A 20,657-nucleotide genomic window follows, 5' to 3' on the forward strand; every position below is an offset into this window, starting at 1 on the left:
ATTTCCTTCAGGATCAAATTCATTATATGAAAACTTAAAATGACCTCAGATGATGCCTGAGTGATGCCAAATCTCAGTGGCATAGTGGAACAGACTTCAAGGTACTTTAGTGGTCAACTTAATATCCATCCTGGAGTTGATCATGAATGAAGGGTAGACAGATGATGTAAAATTGTCTTCAAATTTCAGCAGTGGACAATTCATTTCCATGTAACAGTACATAAAGGACTACCAAAGTATGAGGAAAGTAAATGTCCTCAAGAAGGGTCAAAAAAGGAAAGGGAAAAACCTCAAAATGTATAACCCATTTCCCAAGAACACCATTTTGTACCATTTTCCCTGGAAGCGCTCAGCTCAGCTGAGAACCATAGCAAGAATCTTTCATTAGAGATCAGCAACAAATTTAAAATAAAAAGAATGACAACAGGTAAGAGTTATATACATTTTACTAGTTTGTTTCAGACCTGTCCTGGATATTTTAAAAGGTGTCAAATGAGCCCTGGATGCTGGTGGTAAGAGGCAACTGGAGAGGAGAGGCGTGGGGATGAGGAGCAGGGAAGACTTGTTTACAAATTCAGAGCAAATTCCCCTCTTCTGGATCTAAAATAAAGACATCTTCTGTCTTCAGTAAAACAAGTCTTTCTGCTCGATGCAGATGGCAGGTACAGTTTGCTCAAAAGTGTTCTCTCTTGGGGAAGATGAGTACACAGTCAGCACAGGAAGCACCACTCTGGGATCGGGCCCACCCAGCAGAACCTGCCACCATCACTGCTGCATGTTGTTGATAATCGCCAGGATGCTCATCTTCTCCTGGGCAGAGTCCACATCCTCATTCTGTTTCTGGGCCACTCCCGTGCCTAGGCCATAGAGCCGGCCACAGTACTTGGCATCATCAATACTGTCCTCAAAAAACAACTGCAGGGTAGGACAGAGAACTGCAGTGAGAATCAGTCCAGGAGTCACACCAGTCTAAACACTGCCATGTCACCCCTCTCAGCTCTCTAAAAACCTTAAAAATCTAGCAAACTAGAAACTAATTTTAAAGGGTTCCACACCTTTCCTGTACACAGTCTTTTCATTCTTAGCAAACTCAGAACTCCCAGGAATTTGCTTACTGTAGGATCCCTGTACTGTTTAGTACCCCTGCCCCTTCTCTTTCACAGGCGAGTCAGCAGTTAAGACTTTGGGCTCTGGACTCAGACTGAGTCACCTTGTAACACTGGCAGTGTCATTTCAAATATTTTTAAGCCATGGTTCTTATGTATAAAATGGGATAACAGAATTGTTACAAGGCATGAGTTATGGACATTGAGCACTTAGAGCAGGGTATTTCAACAATGTCACTACTGGGCAAGATAATTCTTTATTTGGGGCAGTGTATCAGGATGTTTAGCAGTGTTCCTGCCCAGCAGCACACCATCCTCCCCCACCAAGTTATGGTGACCCAAAATGTCCCCAGACATTACTGGGAGAAGCAAAATCATTCCCAATTGAGAACCACCAACCCAAAACACTCTTATGGTTTGGATCTTAAATGTTTTCCCCAAAGGCCATAATGAAGCTTGGTCACAAGCCTGTGGTACTACTGGGAGGTGGCAGAACATTTAGGAGGTGGGGCCTGATGTGAGGAAGGAGGTCATTAGGGGTATGCCCTTAAGGGGCTATTTATTGGAACCCTGCCCCTTCCCTTCTCTCTACTTCCTAGCAGCCATGAAGTGAACAAATCTCCTCTTCCACACATTCCCAGTCATGCTGGTCTGCCATTGGTCCAAAAACAATACTCAACCAACAATAAACTCAAACCTCTGAAAATATAAGCCAAAATAAACTTTTCATCCTTTTGATTGTCTTGGGTATTTTGTCACAGCAATCAAAAGCTAACAGAAAACTGGTGACTGTTCCTCACAATATGGCTCAGAAGTCTTTAGAACTGGTTTGCAGGAAGAAGTTGGAAAAGCGTGGAAAAAGGCGAGAGAAAGCTTGAATTGCTAGAGTGGAGACTAATGGGCAATTCTGATAGGAGCCCAAATCAAAATGCTGATAGGAATGCAGACAGTAAAGGCTGTGCTAATGAGGTTTCAGAGAAATAGGACTCTGTTGGGAAATGGATTCAAGTCCATTTTTGTTACATTCTGGCTAAGAACTTGTCTACATTTTGTTCATGCCCTGAAACTTTGTAGGAGGCTGAGTTTAAAAACGAAAGACAAGTTTATGTGGCAGAGGAAATTGCAAGAAAGCAGAGCATTCAGGCAACAGCATGGATACTGCTAGCTTCTTTTAGCCAGATTTATAGCGAAACTGGGAGCAAAAATCAGAGCAGAAAGATCTGGAAAACATGCAATTTGATCAGAAAAGAAGTCTATTTAAAATTGGGGCAAAAAAAATTAGTGCCATGAAAATCATTAAAAGGAGACAAAGCACTTTATACAAGGACAACAGGAAAGATGCCTTGAGGACACCTCAGGGATCAGCAAGACCCCACCTAAGGCAGGCTCAAAGATTTAGGGAAAAAACCTTACCACCACTATCCTTGGGTTCCCTGCTCACAGAGGTATGTATAGAATTGTTTTTCTTGTTTCCTTTGTTCAGCTATCAAGGCACTAAGGCTGTTGCAGCTAGGATTCAAATGGACCCAGGAATAGCTCAGGCCAGCCACAAACCGTGGCAGTCCATTTGATGCTGACTTTGCATGCAGAATGCCAAGAGTTATGGGGTCCCAAAGGCTTCCACCAAGATTTCATAGGAAAGCCAGGGAACCAAGCAGTATATGTCAGGGTCAAATGCCTGTAAGCAGCCCCTGACAGGTTGACACATAAAGCTGTGATACATGAATTCAGGGACAGTAAAGCCAAAGCTGCACTGGAGACCCCAGGAAGTTAGATGCCCAAAACAAAAAACATCTGCTCAAGGAAGCCACAAAATGTCTGGGCAAGGGAAGCCACAACACAAGCAGAACCAGCCCAAAAGTGGCCACATGGTCTCTAGCCATGAAGGCAGAGCTGTCCAAGTCCTTTGGAATTCACATCATGCCACCATGTACACAGGATGCTGGATAAAATTATAGGATTTAATGTTAGCCCTGCTTGTTTTCAGTCTTGATTTGGCTCAATCCTTCCTTTCCTAGGCCCTGTTTCTCCCTTCTGGAATGGGAATGTTTACCCTACGCCATTTTATCTTGGAAATATGTAATTGAAAATTAGTTTTGTTTTGTTTTTTATTTTTACTAGAGCTAAAAGCTGTTTGCTTTAAGTCTCAGGAGAGTTTGAACACTGACTTTGGAGGAATGCTGTAACTATAACAATCTGAAAATTCTTAGATGGACTCAATGTATTTTGCACTGTGAGATGGACATGAGCCTTTGGTGGTCAAAGGCAGAATGTTACAGATAAGATCTCCAATGTCCCCCCAAAGGCCATGTGTTGAAGGCCTCCAGCATGTGGCATTACTGGGAGGTAGTACACCTTTAGGAGGTAAGGTCTAGTGGAAGTAAGTTAGAGCACTGAGGGGGCGCCCTTGAAGGGGTACTGGGACTCCAGCACCTCCTTCTCCCTACTTCCCAGCCACCATGACGTGAACAGGCCTCCTCCACCACCCACTCTCAGACATGATTTTTTGCCTCACCACAGCCCCAAGACTACAAAGCCAATAACAACTGTGAGCCAAAACTGACTTCTGAAACTGTGAGCCAAAACTGACTTCTCCACCTTAAGTTGAATATCTCTGGCTCCTTTCTTTTCTACATTTTTAATATAGAAATGGGTTAAATAAATGATAAATCCAATCCAGTTCTAGACAACAAACCTCTTATGCCAACAATTCATTAGGGTAGTGACTTCTTGAACTTTTATGGTTAAGAACCCCTCTGAGAATCAGACACAACACAGAGCCCATTTTAGGTATGTTATCACAGTGATGGAATGTGGACTAACACAATTTCCCAGAACATGGCTAACAGTGTGGTTTGTGACTAGGAATAACACAAGGAAACGTATCAATTAATCTAATTCACTTCTCAAAGGTGTCAATAAAATCATTTTAATTTTTCAAAGCAGTTTTTCACTCTTCTATCACTTCAAATACATTTTAAAGCTTAGAATTAAGTATGAAATCAAAGGAAATATTCAGTGTTCATTAAAGAGTTAGAGTAAACTCCATGTATTTAACAATTAACAGAATTCGGCAATACATAAATGAGTGGCCTAACAAATGTGTTCTTGTTCTTAAAGTAAGAAAAATAAACAAGTTATAGGATTAGAGAAACTAGGAACACCAAATATACTCTGGACTTGAGTATGCTCAAGAATACGTGAGTATTCTGAAGTGGTTCACTTCAGAATGCTTCTGCCTCTCAAACTACATATGATTATGTACCATAATAAACAAAAACAACTGCTCTCAGAGTGGCCACTAACTTCCAGCAGAAACTATAAAGGTTTGAGAAACTCAGCCCACAAAGATCACCAACCTCCTTATCCTTCAGCAAGTTAGTTGCCAATCCGTTTCTAAATAGCAAATCCCTTCAGAGAGGTCCTCATAGTCAATGGAGTTTACCTCTTTCATCCTGAAGAATGCCATTCCCGTCAGTAGTGAGTCTGAGCCTGCCTGGTGCTGCCTTCCAATTCTCTGCAAATCCAACTGATCAGCAACTTCCTGAAGACCTCCCTGGAGATGTCCAGAGAACAGACAATATTATAGACCCAACACTACCCTACTGGAGTCAACTAAGTCCACTTGTGAGTTTGTTTTATTGTGGTGGCAAAAAGTGAGGCCATTTACTTAATATGCCTCCCAATCCTCTTTTTGGTGTTTAACTCTACTTCACTCCAACTGATACATTGTGTTACATTCTGTTTCTGGCTCCTTTCTTTTCTATATTTTTAATATAGAAATGGGTTAAATAAATGATAAACACCAATCTAGTTCTAGATAACAAATCTCTTATGCCAACAATTCATTAGGGTTGTGACTTCTTGAACTTTTATGGTTAAGAACCCCTCTGAGAATCAGACACAACACAGAGCTCATCCCTAACACACTGAACATACACCTTGAACCAGAGGCCCTCAACCACTGAGCCACATCCCCAGATGTTACCAGATATTTCCCTGGTTTTGTGGGCCTCAGGTGAAGAACATTGCCTTAGAATGAGAGAAACAGAGTACTCCCTTCATGCCTAGGTCATCCCACATGGACAACTGCCAAACAAAATCCTATATCAGGGCTGGGACTGGGGCTCAGCGGTAGCGCACTTGCCTGGCATGTGTGAGGCACTGGGTTCAATTCTCAGCACCACAAATAAATAAACCAAAATAAAGGTCTATCAACAACTAAAAATAATAAAAAATCCTACATCAATCAGTCCTATGTGACACCCTATCTAGCAGAATGCTGGCACCCAGCAGAAACTCAAGAATGATTCAGGGGCCAGGCTTGGTAGCGATGCCTGTAATCCCAGCAGTTCAGGAGGCTGAGGCGCTAAGCAACTCAGTGAGCCCCTGTCTCTAAATAAAATACAAAATGGGGCTGGGGATGTGGTTCAGTGGCCAAGTGCCCCTGAGTTCAATCCCCAATACCAAAAAAAAAAAAAAAAGAATGCATGCAGAACACACAGGGATAAAGCAAAATGACAAGACTGATTTTCTGTTTTTCTCTTTGCTAATATTAAGAAAAATATTCTGTACCTTAAGATTTTTGCAACTCTTCATCAGGTATTTCACATCATAAATAGATGGAAAGAAAAGATTCAAAATATGAAAGAATTCATGTTCTTCTTCTGGCAAACGAGAATCTGTAAGCAACTTTACCATGTAGCCAAAGTCATAGCCACTGTAAGAGAGAATAAAGCAAGGAAATTAAAAAAAAAAAAAAAAAAAAAGCAGCAGTTACCAGATCCCAATGTACAACCACTTTATTTCTTAAACTTTATAATGCTACCTCATGTTAGGAGCTTTCAATCTTCCAAATAGTATACTCTACTATAATGTGAACTTTCTACTAAGTAACATATAATAGACTGTCATGCAAGAAATACAAGAGAACCCAAGGATTTATAAATACGGGTTTGATTCATCAAAAATTTAAGTGCCAGGTGCGGTGATGCATGCCTGTAATCCCAATGGCTTGGGAGGCTGAAGCAGGAGGATCACAAGTTCAAAGCCAGCCTCAGCAATTAAGCAAGGTCCTAAGCAACTTAGGGAGACCCACTCTCTAAATTAAAAAAAGGGCTGGGGATGTGGCTCAGTGGTTGAGGGCCTCTGGTTCAATCCCCAGTACCAAAAAAAAAAAAGAATCCAAAAGTACTGAAAAGACTAACAGGAATTTGCATTTTGAATAACTGAGAAATTCCAGAGTAAGTACAAAGACAACCAAGTGTGTAATCCTTTCCAACCTCCATCTTTCCACTTGGAAACACAGCCACTGATGGCCAAATGATGGGTCCAATACTATGTAACATAAACCAATATAAGCACCAACATGTTCAAAGTGTTTTCTGAAAAACTGAAGCTTGTAAGTAAGTACCATTTGAGTTTTCTTTGTTTTATTTTTTCTTCAGTACTAAGGTTTGAAGCCAGGGGTTCAATCACTGAACTATATCTCCAGCCCTTTTTATTTTTTATTGTTGAGGCAGGGTCTAAGTTGCTCGGGTTAGCCTTGAACTTTCAATCCCCCCGCCTCAGCCACCAGAGTAGCTGGGATTACAGGAACGCACCACTGTGCCCAGTTACGATTTTCAACTTCTAACTGCTGCTGACGAATAGATCAGAGCCAACAGGATTGCAAAAATAACTAAGAATTCAATTCTTGCTAAAGGGTAGCAAGAGAGAGATACTCATTCTCCAGAACTAACCTGTGAAATGAAAGCCATTTGACATTGTCACAGAGAACCACTCCTGATGTCATAAGCAGCTCCGCAAAGTGCAGCGTGTCAATCCCTTCCTCTTCATGCTTCTGAAACTGTAGTCCTGAGTTAGCAAGAAGGTCTATGGAATCCTGAGAGTACATGTCCTCTCTGAAAAACAAAGTGTTCTCTTAATTAGCTGGTGGATCACAAAACAAGTAGGAGGCAACTATAGTACCATCAACTTGTATTTATAGTACACATATTCTTGAAATACTTTTCATAATTTAAAAATAGAGATATAGCTTAGTTGGTAGAGTGCTTGCCTCACATGAACAAGGCCCTAGGTTCAATCCCCCAGCACCACCAAAAAAAAAAAAAAAAAAAAAAGATCTTTCATTTCATTAATTTCTTACAGTATTTCAGCAAGCATATAAAGCAAAAAAACCTTATTTCTATGATAGATGGAAAAATGAGACTTTTGCCCCAGCTAAATGTCCTAATTACAAAAGATACAAATTTCCTGTGTGTGTATATATATATATATATATATATATATATGTAGAGAGAGAGAGAGAGAGAGAGAGAGAGAAAGAATTATATTATTAATGCTTATATAATGCTACCCTACAGAAATAACTATTTATTTTTATAGTACTATTTTCTCTACCTACACAAATATAATTGCATCCCTATATCTGTGTACCATAGATTACCTTTTGAAATCAATACTCAATAACATCCTTTTTAACTCTGGCATAATATTTCACTGTAAAGATATTCTCATCAATTTAAATAGAGTAATATTTATAATACCACAAAATACAAAAATAGGAAAATATATTAAGCTAAATAACTCCTTTTCCACTAGATTTCACAAATTTTTTTACATATTTATTTTTTAGTTGTAGTTGGACATAATACCCTTATTTTATTTACTTATTTTTATGCGGTGCTAAGGGGCCTTGCAGGTGCTAGGCAAGCGCTCTACCGCTGAGCCACAACCCCAACATCTAGATTTCACAATTTTGTTTCCAGATATAATTGCATGAAATAATCATAAAGAAAACCATTACAAGGCTAGGGTTATGGCTCAGTGGGACAGTACTTGCCTGGCAAGTGTGAGGCCCTGGGTTCGATCCTCAGTACCGCAAATACATTAATTAATTAATAAAATATCCATTGATAACTAAAAAATATTTAAACAAACAAACAAAAAAAACCACTATGATCTTGAAAGATTCAATTACTTCCTAAAATTATCTGAACCTCAAAGAGATTTCCAAAACACATGAATAACAGTCAAAAAATTATTCTTAAAAAACAGACAATGCTTCAAGGTTCCTCTATGTTCAGCATGAATCATAACTTCACTCCTTTTCATAAGGATCATGAGTTCAAAGCCAGCCTCAGCAAGAGCGAGACGCTAAGCAACTCAGTGAGACTGTCTCTAAATAAAATACAAAATAGGACTGGGATGTGGCTCAGTGGTTGAGTGAGTTCAATCCTCAGTAACCCACAAAAAATAAAATAACATTATTTCACACGGACAAACCACATTTTATTATCCATTCCCCAAGTCATAGACATTTGGATCATTTCCTTTTTTGGGCTCTTCTGAATAATGTGCTATGAACTTATGTACAGTTTTTAAATAAGTAAAGCTTTCCTGTGCATACCCCACTTCTCCTATGCATACCCCAGCAGTGGAACTCTGGGTCATGTGGCAACTCTTTAACTTTTTGAGAAACTGTCAAACTATTATCCAAAATAGTTCAAAGATTTCTACCTTTCCCAACAGCAATGTATGAGGATTTTAATATATTCACACCTTCACCAACACTCAATTACATTATGCTAAATTCTGTTAATTATTAAATATTATTCTAAGTCATCATATCTTTTTTGACTATAGCCACTCCAGTAGATGTGAAGTAGTGGGAGGTTTTTTTAATATTTATTTTTTAGTTTTAGGTGGACACAATATATTTATTTTACATTTATGTGGTTCTGAGGATCAAACCCAGTGTCTCATGCATGCTAGGTGAGCACTCTACCACTGAGCCACAACCCCAGGCCCAGTAGTGTGGTTTTGATTTGACTAATTATTGAGCATCTTCTCACCAGCTGGCCATTTCTGTATCTTCTCTGGCAAAACCATTTCCTTTTTTTTTTTTTTTTTTTTTTGATACTGGGACTGAAACCAGGGGTGCTTAGCTACAGAGCCACATCCCCAGCCCTTTTCATTTTTTATTTTGAGACCGGATTTCACTAAGTTGCTAGGGTATTGCTAATTTGTGATCCTTATGTCTCAGCCTCCCCAGTAGCTTGGCAAGCTCCACAATGATCAGCACCAATTTTTAACTGAGTTGTCTTTTTTTTTGTGGGGGGGGGTGCTGGGGATTACATCTAGGGTGCATGCTAGGCAAGTCTCTACCACTGATCTACACTCTCAACCCAAAGTTGTCTTTCATGTTAAGTTTTAAGAATTCTTTAAGTGGGTGTCTAAGGTTCCCTATTCCATTCTCTGTTTGACTATATTCTATTCAACATCTAGCTGGGTTCAGTAGAAACAAAACTTAAAATCAGTAGAAATCATAGTTTGCACTGATATAGCAGATCAACAAGTAACACTGAGAAGTATTTCAGAAACTTACGTAAGATTGAATTTGAAATTGAACTGCCAAGTATTAATTCCAGAAGGATATTCTCCCTTCTCATTTGTGAATGTAAGGCCCAGCTGGATAATTTTTAAAAGGTCAACATTGCACCGCAGAAGCTGATACTGGTAATCTATGGAACTACGAAATTCACCAATTGGTCGGACCACAACACCGGGAAATTCTGTGTCCTAGAAAAGGAAAAAGTCTCTCATTAGGTTTCACAAATTGATAATTCAGAAATACAAATTTACATCAATAAAATTTTGCTTCAATATATAAAAGTTATGAGATAAACCCCACACTTGGGCACAAAAAAAATCTATTTTAAAATAGTGATCTTTTTATATCTACTGAAGAAGCACTAGAATCATAAAGTTTTGCACAACTATTTAAAAATCCTAAGCAACTGAATGCAGTAGTCCATGCCTGAATCCCAGTTACTCCAGAGGCTGAGGCATAAGGATTACAAATCAAGGTCAGCCTTAGCAACTTAGTGACACTCTATCTCAAAATAAAAAACAAAAGGGCTAGAGATAATAGCTCACTTGTAGAGCACCCCTGGGTTCAATTCCCAGTAGTGCAAAATAGATAGATAGATAGATAAATACAAAGAAAGAAAGAAAGAAAGAAAACCAAGCAAGGCAGGATGTAAGTAGAAGTAGTTGTTGGATAACTACAGAGAGTTAATCAATTAAGAACATTCTTTTTAAAAAATTCTAGATTGATAGTTTAACACATGAATTAAAATAGAAATACAGGGAAGTGACATAGCCTCTCAGAAAAAAATAACAACACCACATTTATCTTGAATAAAAAGACTGAACAGAAATCACAGAGTTCTGAATACCAGGCTAAAGACTTAACCATATTATCTTTAAAACAGGAGTCACAAACTCCAGGTAACTTACATAAAAGAATAAACCAAGCTAGCTATGAAAACAGTAAGGACTCGGCCAAGTGCGGTGGCGCACACCTGTAGTCCCAGCAACTTGGGAGACCGAAGCAGGAGGATTCCCAAGTTCAAAGCCAGCCTCAGCAAAAGCAAAACTCTAAGCAACTCAGTGAGACCCTGTCTCTAAATAAAATACAAAATAGGGCTGGAGATATGGCTCAGTGGTCAAATGCCCCTGAGTTCAAACCTCAGTACCAAAAAAAAGAAAGAAAGAAGCAGCAACAAACCATGGGCCCTGGAGTAAAATAGAGAGCACATGCCTCTTTATAAGAGCAAATGCCAAGATACCCTGTCCTCTCCAACCACTGGATGTCAGGCAGGAATGTGTACCATCTATTTCCAAATCTTCTTTTTTTTTTCCAGAGATGCCAGAAATCTGGAATTTAAGTGAGGACTCATGATTTTTAAATTCTAGAAACAAACCTTCAAAGACACTATAGTCAGATTCACCATATCACTGGAATAGATGCACCCTATGGGCTGATACAATTTCTGCTTTAACTTTTCAAATAGTTATATTACAGAGTACACCCTCCTCAGAGACCCACTGGTCACTTTCATGTTTCATAAAAACAATACAAAACTCTATGAAGTTTAACTTACCAAGGCTTTACAGAAATATAATAATTTCTTCTCAAAATATCACGTTAAACATTCTTGAGTCCACACAAGAAAGTCAATCAAATAGAATAGTGCTCCTTACCATTGCAATGTAACTGTAACTGAGCACAATTTCTCGGATCTTCCTCATCTCTTCTTCTAGATTGTTGGCCCAGACTTCACAGATAACCTGGCTATTCTCCACAAGTGCTGCAGGCATCCTGAAGAAACCTGAGAAGTCACTTTTAGCTAACTGTGTGAGAAAGTAATCCAATGTTTGATCTGATCTAGATTTAAAAACATATTTTGAAATCAAGTTTAGTACAGTAGTATGTCAACAAAAATAAAAACATCAAAACAACATTTTGCCATAACTTCATTAGTTTAAGCTAAAAGGATAAAATAAGCATATTTATTTTCCATTTTATATGACAGGAAAGCTTGCCTTTGTCAAGACAGACAAACAAACATGAAGACAGGCACACACAAAATTTCTTTAACCTGAAGAAACTAAAGTTATTGAAGGACATATGCCCAAATTGTCCTTTAGCACAAAACTGAAAACACAACCTTAAACCAGTTTTTCAGCACTCTGCAGACTACTAAAGATTAACTATTCCCTTGGTCCACAAATATGCCCTTTTCCATGACTTTGACATCACTTTGCACAAAGAGCAAATCATGGAAATATTTCTTAAGGAATCACTTTAGCCCTTTAAATGTACTTGCAATCTCTGAAAGCCTAAAATAACAAAGGGAGACCTCAACTCTCTCACTCAAGTGTCCATACTCCTGTTTTTACACTCCTGATGAATAAGAAGGACGTGGGACTCCTCCTTTCATTCTCCAAAAAAGGAAATTATTTTTCCCCACAATCCAAGTCAAATACGACTGGAGACAATGAAATCTTTAAATTTATGCAACTACATTATAAAAGGTAGGCTGTAAACAGTAAAAATCAATTCTACTTGCTAATTTGAAACCTTAAAAAAACCACAATGAAAATCAAAATTTAAGTTACTAATGTCTAGTTTTAAATACATAATATTGTTAAAAAAAAAAAAACTAAATAGCAATTCAACAGTAAGAAGAGAGGAAGGCAGGTATACATAATTTATGGTATGCCTCCAGGATGAAACTAGGGAAGAGAAACATTCTAAAGACAAAATTAAAAATCATGTAGCCTCAGGGTAATGCTATTAGATTACAATAAATGCCACAGAAGAGGGTTCAGTGATAGAGCCCATGTTTAACATGTTCAAGGTCCTGGATCAATCCCAGCACCACAAAAAAACTCAAAAAGCATACTATGGCCAGGTACAGTGGACCACACCTGTAACCCCAGCTACTCAGAAGGCTGAAGCCAGAGGATCACTAGTTTGAGATTAACAGACAGGAAACATACAGACATGAATAGCAGGAACATGGGGTTAAAGGAATAATTCTGTAAAATGACCCCTATGTGCTTTCTTTTCCAAAAAGCAATTTATCCATAGACCATCTGGCTAAACTGGACAGAATATATCGCATTCCTCAGCAAACTACCTGTTATCTGCAGGAGAAATGAAGGCCCAAAATAATGTCAATAAGAAGAACTCAAATTACTTTGAAGATGGGGGAGGGACTTTTGTGACCCTTTCACAGACAAGACTCCAGAATTCAGGAAAATAAGGATAATACCCTCTAACCATAAAATCTGTAAGAACAGGTTCCAATTAGAACTGGTCAGCAGGTGGTCAAATATGGTCATGGCAGTAGAAACTTAAACGTATGATGTCATTTCGCTGTCAGTCAAAAGAGAGTCCTAGGCAGGACTCTCTGGAAACTTTTCTGAGATTTCAATAAATGTGGAAAGCTGTTGTCTGAAAGGAAGCACTCTCTCCCTTGAGAGTATCCCTGTTCTCTTTTTCTATCCCTACAATAAATTCATGCCTGTTATTCTGACCTGTCTGAAATCTTTCTGACTTGATCACAAGAACCAGGATTTGAAAGGAGGCCTTCTTGCTGCCTCAGTATCCCAGAAGGCCCCAGTCCTATAACAAGACCATCCTGAGCAACATACAAGGTCTCATCTTAAGGGAAAAAAAAAAAAAAGACCAAGTAAGAAGCTTATTCTAAGGGCCTTTGCTTTTCTTTAATTTATATATTTTATTAGTTGTTGATAGACCTTTATTTTATTCATTTATTTATTTATTTATATGAGTGCTGAGAATCAAACCCATTGACTCACACATGCCAGTCAAGTGCACTACTGCTGAGCCTGAACCTGAGCCTGAGCCTGAGCCTGAGCCCCAGCCCCTTTATTTTTAAGGCAAGCCCATCACATGAATCCAAGAACACAATATAATAGAGGGTTCTAGTGTATATATTCAGGGCAATTTCCTAGAAACAGCAAAATGAATGTGAATGGTTTCCAAAGGACAGAGCAAGAAAAATCTCTGCTGTCTTCTATAAGACTGGCAGATGGAACTATGAGAATCTAGAACCAAACAAAATGGCACTGTCAAACATCAAGAAACCAATCTACTGCTTTGTCAACCATCCTTTAAGAACATTTATTCAAGGTGTCCTACACTTATACATGTTTTTCCAAAATTACACTTATTAAATGTAAGTAGACTATATGATATCTCCCCAACAAATATAGAAACTTCTTAGATGAGAATCCATTTATTCTTGTTTTTGCTTTATTAAAAGCTAATAAATTCGCCGATAACTAAAAAATATCAAAAAATTCTCTCTCTCCTCTCTCTCTCTTTAAAAAAAAAAAAAAGCTAATAAATTAACTGATAAAGACAAAAATAAAGAAGTTAAAACTGAATGTGAAGGAATTCCACTATCTGACCATAATTAAAAACATGCTCAGAATTTTAGATTTCTAACCATGCTTATGATTTTCCCCTGCAAATGGAGTTAAAACCATTTTCCATCCCCAATTAATGTTCAATCAGTACCACTTCCTATTTCCCTCACTGAAAAGTATACTTCCTTTCTGGTGTCATTTCAAAGACAACTTATTTAGGGGAAGTGGGTATCAGTATAGGGTTTGTTTAGTTTTTGTTTTTGTTTTTTTTCCAGTTTGGAGTTTTTGAGAGATGTTTCCACCCAAGCAAAAAGCAAAAGCAACAAAAGAGAAAGAGGCCAAAAAAATTTAAAAAACAGAAAAAGAAAAAAATTTGTCCTTCATTTTATCAATTGTTATTAAAATGTTATGCTAACCACTGTTTAAAAAAATGCCATTGTTTATACATATCTGACAGATGGGGACTACACAAGAGAACACTGGCAAAGGCAAGACAAGAGGATCAAAAGGATCACAAATTTGAGACCAGCCTCAGCAACTTAGCAAGGTTCTCAGCAACCTAGGGAGACAGGAGACCCTATCTCAAAATAAAAAATAAGGACTGGGGATGTAGCTCAATGGTAAAATGCCCCTGGGAAATCCCCAATTACACCCCGCCCCCAAATCGAATCTGTAAGACACTCTTGCATCAAATCTTTAGCTAGAAAATCTGTGGGGAAATAATTCATACCTTGCAAGTCCCTAAATGTACCACTAAAAAACAAGACAAGTCACTCAATGAACATTTAACTTAGCAAGTCAAATTACTGAATGTAATGTAATGTAAAAAGGTGAGAGAAAGAGCAACTGAATACCAGCAATTGGCCTGCCACTTTCCACTCAGTGAATACCTGCTCCAAAATGAGTCTGAGATAGGAATCACAAACATGCTGTTTTGTGGGGTTTATCTTCCTCCTTTTAAGTGTCTCAGTGCCAGCATTTCACAGGCAGAATGACTCCATGCCTTTCAAATATTTGTAAAGCACAACCCCTTAAAGGTAACCTAAATACTTTTCTGGGTTACAACCAAAGAAACAGTAACAAGTTTCAAAACAGAAGAAAAAATCTGACAGCGCTGGATATACTCAGAAATAAAATGGCAATTACAAACTTTGCACTTTCCTAAGGAATTTTTAAAGAAAATGATATTGATCACTAAGCAATGTTTACCTTACAAGCTGACATCAAAACCTGACTCCCACGTGAGCTACATATGAAACTTAAAAAAATACATACATATATATATATATATATATATATATATATATATATTTGTTCACAAGCAGACACAAACACGCACACAAAAAAATCAATCACCAAGATCCCTGCCTTGTGCTAACCCGCACAGTCATCTGTTCAGGTCGCTCCTGATGAACTGTAATGTAAACTCCTAAACACGAGTTTCTTGCTCATCCAGGTAACCTTTTAAGAGCAACTAATGATAAAGCCAGCGGCCAGTTTCCCCTGCAAGCAGTCCAGAGTACCAAGCTTGCTTGAGAAAAGGACATTTATACTCTCTTTGTTTTTTCTGGGTTTTAGCCTATGTGCAAAGAAAAAAATAAACATCACTTCGCTAGACTAAACCTCCCCAGAGAACACTGAACAAAGGCTTTGCCGTGCGTAGACAGATGAAAAAGGAAGTGGTAGACGCACGGTACAAAAAGCGGTACAAGGGCCGCTGCTGACCTCCGTCTCCTCACTGCATCTCCGAAAACAGTGTCGGAAGACACAGCCCTGAAAACCGCAGTTCAGTTCTTAAAACGGCCGAGGGCTCCAAATCTGTGCACTGGCTCCTCCAAAATGGCTCTGATTCACAAAGCCAAAGAACAGCAAAGAAAAGTGAGGCCGCAAGAACTAAAGTGGAGGGGCAGCGAGTTAGAAGTGGGAGGCCCGCAAAGTTCCAAACTCGGGTCAGCTCCTCTACTCCCGCCGTCATTCTCTTCCAGTTCAGGGTCACCCTTCCACTTCGAACCATACTCTCCCACTCACCCCGCCCTGCCCACCGCGCTTCTAGCACCTCATTCCTTTTTGTCTCCCTTGGTAAGGCAAAGGTTTAAACATTACAGGCCTTGGGGCCAGACAAGCCCAAATTCAAAGCCTGACCATGTACTAGCGGTGTGGCCCGGAATAAACTACTTAACCTCTTACACCTCAATTTTCCCATCTTGTACAATGGGTCTGAAAGCAGCATGCACTTGGAAGACTGCATTAGTGGCTACGTAGAATGAAGGATATAATGGTACTCCGTAAAGTCCTGGCATATATCACTAGAACATTACTGTTGAGCTATTACTACTACTATTCGACGGGCTTCTGCCCCTTCTCAGGAACCTTGCCCCACACACACGCCCCCACTCTGCTCCCACCCACAAGGCCCCTGACCTCCCACACTACTTCATCTTTACGGTCATCCGCCCAGTAAGAGGTTCCGACTTACCCTGTCAGTGCCCGCTAAGCGCGGGCTGGCGGGCGGGCGGCAAACCCCAGCAGCAGTAGCGGTAGCGGCAGCAAGCCCTAACCCTGCGCTCTCCTCCCTCTGCCCCGGATCTGTTCCTAGAACCGAGCGGGCCAGTGAGATAGGCGCACTCGTTCCCAGAGCGGCCTTACGTATCGCCCAACCAACAACCTGGTTGTCACTCTATCCGCCCGATCCTCCCGACTCGCCTGTTCTCTTACGTCACTCCAGGAGCGCGCGCGCGCTCCGGATCACGCCGGCTCCTCCCTTTTTGCGCGCCCCAGTGATTCCGTGCGTGTTCTTTCAGCTCGTGAACTAACGGGTAGAACTGCGCAGGCGCTGAAACAGCCGCGCGCCGTGAAAAAGGTGGGGTGGAAGACGCATGCGGAGGACGGCCGGCTCTAGTCCGCGCGATTAGCGGCCCAGGATCTTCGATTCCTACTCTATTTAGCTTGTCCTTCCGCGCGCCCAAGGAAGAGGCGTGGCCTACAACTAGTCCCCACCAATGGGCGTGGCCTAGGGAGACCTAAGGCCTAGTGACGGGTGTGTCCCCTCCGACTACATCCCCCAGGTTACAACGCCCCCTCCTCCCTGCTTTAAAGTACCGTTAAAATCCTTGGCAGGAGGGGACTTAGGGAAGTTTTGCGGGTGTAGCCCGGTCGCGCCCTCTGTATTAACGCAGCCCCCCAGGCCCCTCACAAAACCTCTACCTCACGGATTCTTTTTGGCAAACGGTTGGGGGTGGGGCGGCACTCCCAAACCGAGTCTGGGCAACTGCCAAGGCCCACCTCCTGCGAGGAGCGTTCCCATAGCAACCGGCTCGCCCCGGCCCGCCGGAGCACAAAGACGACTACGCCTTCGGGAGCAGGCATCGCCCGGGCTTCCGAGGCGCCCCGAAGTGGGCGCGACGCCGAGCAGACGCACTGAGCTTGGTTGCTAGAGCTGCGGGGCCCAAGCGGACCTAGGAGGTCTCACCCTCGACCCTCTTTCAGTCCTGGCTGGAGAAAGGTCTTTTTGCCAGCCCTGCCCTTGGCAGCGTTTGGCCAGGCTGGGTCGCACCACTGCGTGGAGCTTGGTGGAAAAAAAGACAAAGCACCAACTCGGCGCACGCAGCTGTCTACTGCCGAGCGCCCTCACAGAAGCTCCTGCAAGACCCCGCCCCTGTCCGCGAGAGGGGGCGGGGCGCCCCTCCACACACACTGTCTAGTCTTAGTCCCAGGTGCCTCAAAAGGGATGTTGGTATGCCTGCAGCAACTGTACTCCTAGTGCCTGCCTCCCGCTCACTCCTGCATATTGCACAGTTCTCCCTGGTTTGATTCTCCAAAATCCTAATTCTTTTGCCCATGCTGGATGCCAGCTTGGCCTTAAGCGGCAAATGGCTTCTCTAAAGCTATTCTCTGGGGAAAAGAGCCCCACCCCCAGCCTCCTGGATAAGAGCGTCACAAGCATCACAAGATCACATGTTCTTGCTTTTCATTCTTTCTTGATTTTTGTTTGTTTTTTGTTTTGTTTTTTGCCGGGGATTGAACCCAGGGGTACTTTAACCACTGATCCACATCCTCAGCCCCTTTCTATTTTTTATTTTGAGACAGGCTTCCTAAGTTGCTGGGGGCCTTGCTAAATTGCTGAGTCTGGCTTTGAACTTGGGATCCTTCTGCTCAGCCTCCGAAGATATTGGGATTACAGGCACCTGCCACCACCCCAAGTGTCACATGCAATTTCTGAACTGAACTCCTTCCCTCCAAATGAGTGTCATGTCCCCTTAACTATAAAATAGGGACAAAAATGACTCTCTCCCAAAGTTATGGTGAAGATTAATAAATGGAGGAGACACCCTGCACAAAGGAAGAAAAATAAATAATGGTATCTGGCCTGTCTCAGTTTGTTCTCTGAAACAGTCAATGTTCATTAGCTCAGCTGCAAGGCACAGTCATTCTGTTGAGGCATGATAGGGTGGAGAAGGCAAACAAGACAACTGCCCACTGTCAGTTCTATGGATTTCTAATGTCCTTTTCACCCACTTGTAATTAGATTCGGTAAAGAGTAGCCCTATCAGGCGGGGCAGTCCTAGGCCTGATATGCACTGAAACAGTCAAAACAGGAAACACCATCTCCATCCCCTCCACCACCCCTCTCCTAGAACTGAGTGTTCCTTTTTCATTATTGGAGAAAAATATAAACCAAACCTAGATGGATTATATTTCAGGAGGCATTGTAGTATTACATTATAGACAACGTTTTTTATACTATACTCATGCTATGGCAAAATTAGAACATTTGTGGCTGAATAGCTAATATAAATAAATAATTAATTAATTAAATAATTATCAAAAAAAGAACATTTGTGGAAATCGTGATTCTTAATGGAAGAAAGGCCCCAAACCACTGAACCACTGAGAGAGTAATTGGAAATGAATTAAGTAACTTCATATGTGTGGGGGGGAGTATTATTTTTGAACTACAAACTACATAGTAAGGTATGACAATAATAAATGCTGGAGAGGTTGTGGAAAAAAAGGAACACTTTTGGGCTAGGGTTGTGGCTCACAGCTTACCTAGCAGGCATGAGGCACTGGGTTAGATCCTCAGCACCACATAAAAAAATAAAATAAAGGTATTATGTCCACATATAACTAAAAAATAAATATTTTTTTAAAAGGGAGCACTTTTACGCTGTTGGAAGTATTGTAAATTAGTACAACCACTATGGAAATAAGTATGGAAGTTTCTCAAAAGACAAGGCATGGAACCACCATATGACTCAGCTATAATACCTCTCGGTATTTTTCTGAAGAATTAAAGTCATTCATGCATACCACATTTATAATGGCATAATTCACAATATGGAACCAGCCTAGGTGTCCATCAACAGATAGATAGATAAAGAAATTGTAGTATACATATTGAGCCATAAATAAAAAAGAAATTGGGCTGGGGTTGTAGCTCAGTGGTAGACCCCTTGCCTAGCATGTATGAGTACCTGGGTTCAATTCTGAGTACCACATGTAAATAAATAAAGTAAAGATCAAATGACAACTAAAAAAATTTTTAAAAAAAGAAAGAAAGAAAAGTGAAATTGCTGGACTCAGTGGCACACATCTGTAATCCCAGCAGCTTGGGAGCCTGAGACAGAAGGATCGAAAGTTCAAAGCCAACCTTGGCAACAGTGAGGAACTAAACATGCTATACATGCACTTTACCACTGAGCCAAACTCAGTGAGACCCTGTCTCTAAATAAAATACAAAATAGGGCTGGGGATGTGGCTCAGTGGTCGAGTGCCCCTGAGTTTATTCCTGGTAAAATAAATAAATAAAAGGTATTGTCTCTCTACAACTAAAATAATTTTTTTTTTAAATGGGTCTTCTTAAAAACCAGTCATGGGCTGGGGTTGTAGCTCAGTGGTAAAGTGCTTGCCTAGCATGCGTGAGGCATAAATTAAAGGTTAATTGAGGGGCTGAGGCTATGGCTCAGAGGTAGAGCACTTGCCTGCATGTGTGAGGCACTGGGTTTGATTCTCAGGACCACATATAAATAAATGAATAAAAATAAAGGTACATGCATCTAAAAAAATATTTAAAAAGAAAAAAAAAGGTTAATTGACATCTAAAAAAAAATTTTTTTAAATAACCAGTCAGGTGATATTCTTGGTCAGCCAAGCCTCCCTATTATTCCCAATTCTAAATAAACCTAGCAGGATGAACTTCTTTTTTAAAATATATATATTTTTAGTTATTGATGGGCCTTTATTTCATTTTATTTATTTATTTATATGAGATGCTAAGAATCAAACCCAGTGCCACGTATAAGCTAGGCAAGTGCTCTACCACTGAGCTACAACCCCAGCCCGTGATGCACTTCTCAAAAGTACAATATATAGGAAGATAAATATAAATATAGGGAATTACATATGTTTGTGTGTATAAGTACAGGAAAATAAATATTTAAAACATTTATTTGAGTTTGAAATATTTTAAAAATGGGGCAGAAGGTAAATGATTTCAGGTTAATAACAAAAAGAAGTCATTCTCTGTGCCCACATTTCAAAAACCTGTTGATTAACTCCTTTTTTTTTTTTTTGGTACCAGGTATTGAACTCTGGGGCACTCGGCCACTGAGCTGCATCCCCAGCCCTATTTTGTATTTTGTTTAGAAATAGGGTCTCACTGAGTTGCTTAGTGCCTAGCTGTTGCTAAGGCTGGCTTTGAACTTGCAATCCTTCTTCCTAAACCTCCCGAGCCACTGGAATTACAGTTGTGTGCCACAGCACCCGGCTCCTTTTTTTTTTTATTTTAAATTCCTGCCCCCT

At 40.3% G+C, this 20,657-nt stretch overlaps 1 protein-coding gene across 2 annotated transcripts; it reads right to left on the bottom strand.

Annotated features, from left to right (window-relative positions):
* Window positions 1-428: 428 nt before the first annotated feature.
* Window positions 429-16,443, bottom strand: Cnot8 (CCR4-NOT transcription complex subunit 8). Of its 2 annotated transcripts, none has more exons than XM_076856401.2 (7): window positions 16,333-16,443; window positions 11,157-11,284; window positions 9,496-9,689; window positions 6,848-7,009; window positions 5,682-5,826; window positions 4,552-4,662; window positions 429-915 (listed from the first exon to the last, which is right to left on the bottom strand). In XM_076856401.2, the coding sequence occupies exons 2-7, from the start codon at window positions 11,271-11,273 to the stop codon at window positions 766-768; spliced, it is 879 nt and encodes a 292-aa protein (XP_076712516.1). In that variant the 5' UTR covers window positions 11,274-11,284; window positions 16,333-16,443; the 3' UTR covers window positions 429-765. The 2 variants fall into 2 exon arrangements, with proteins under 2 accessions (XP_076712516.1, XP_076712515.1); XM_076856400.2 differs by having other exon boundaries at window positions 11,157-11,340.
* Between the last annotated feature and the right edge of the window lie 4,214 nt (window positions 16,444-20,657).

The sequence above is a fragment of the Callospermophilus lateralis genome, chromosome 5, assembly GCF_048772815.1.
Source record: "Callospermophilus lateralis isolate mCalLat2 chromosome 5, mCalLat2.hap1, whole genome shotgun sequence".
Taxonomy (NCBI): domain Eukaryota; kingdom Metazoa; phylum Chordata; class Mammalia; order Rodentia; family Sciuridae; genus Callospermophilus; species Callospermophilus lateralis.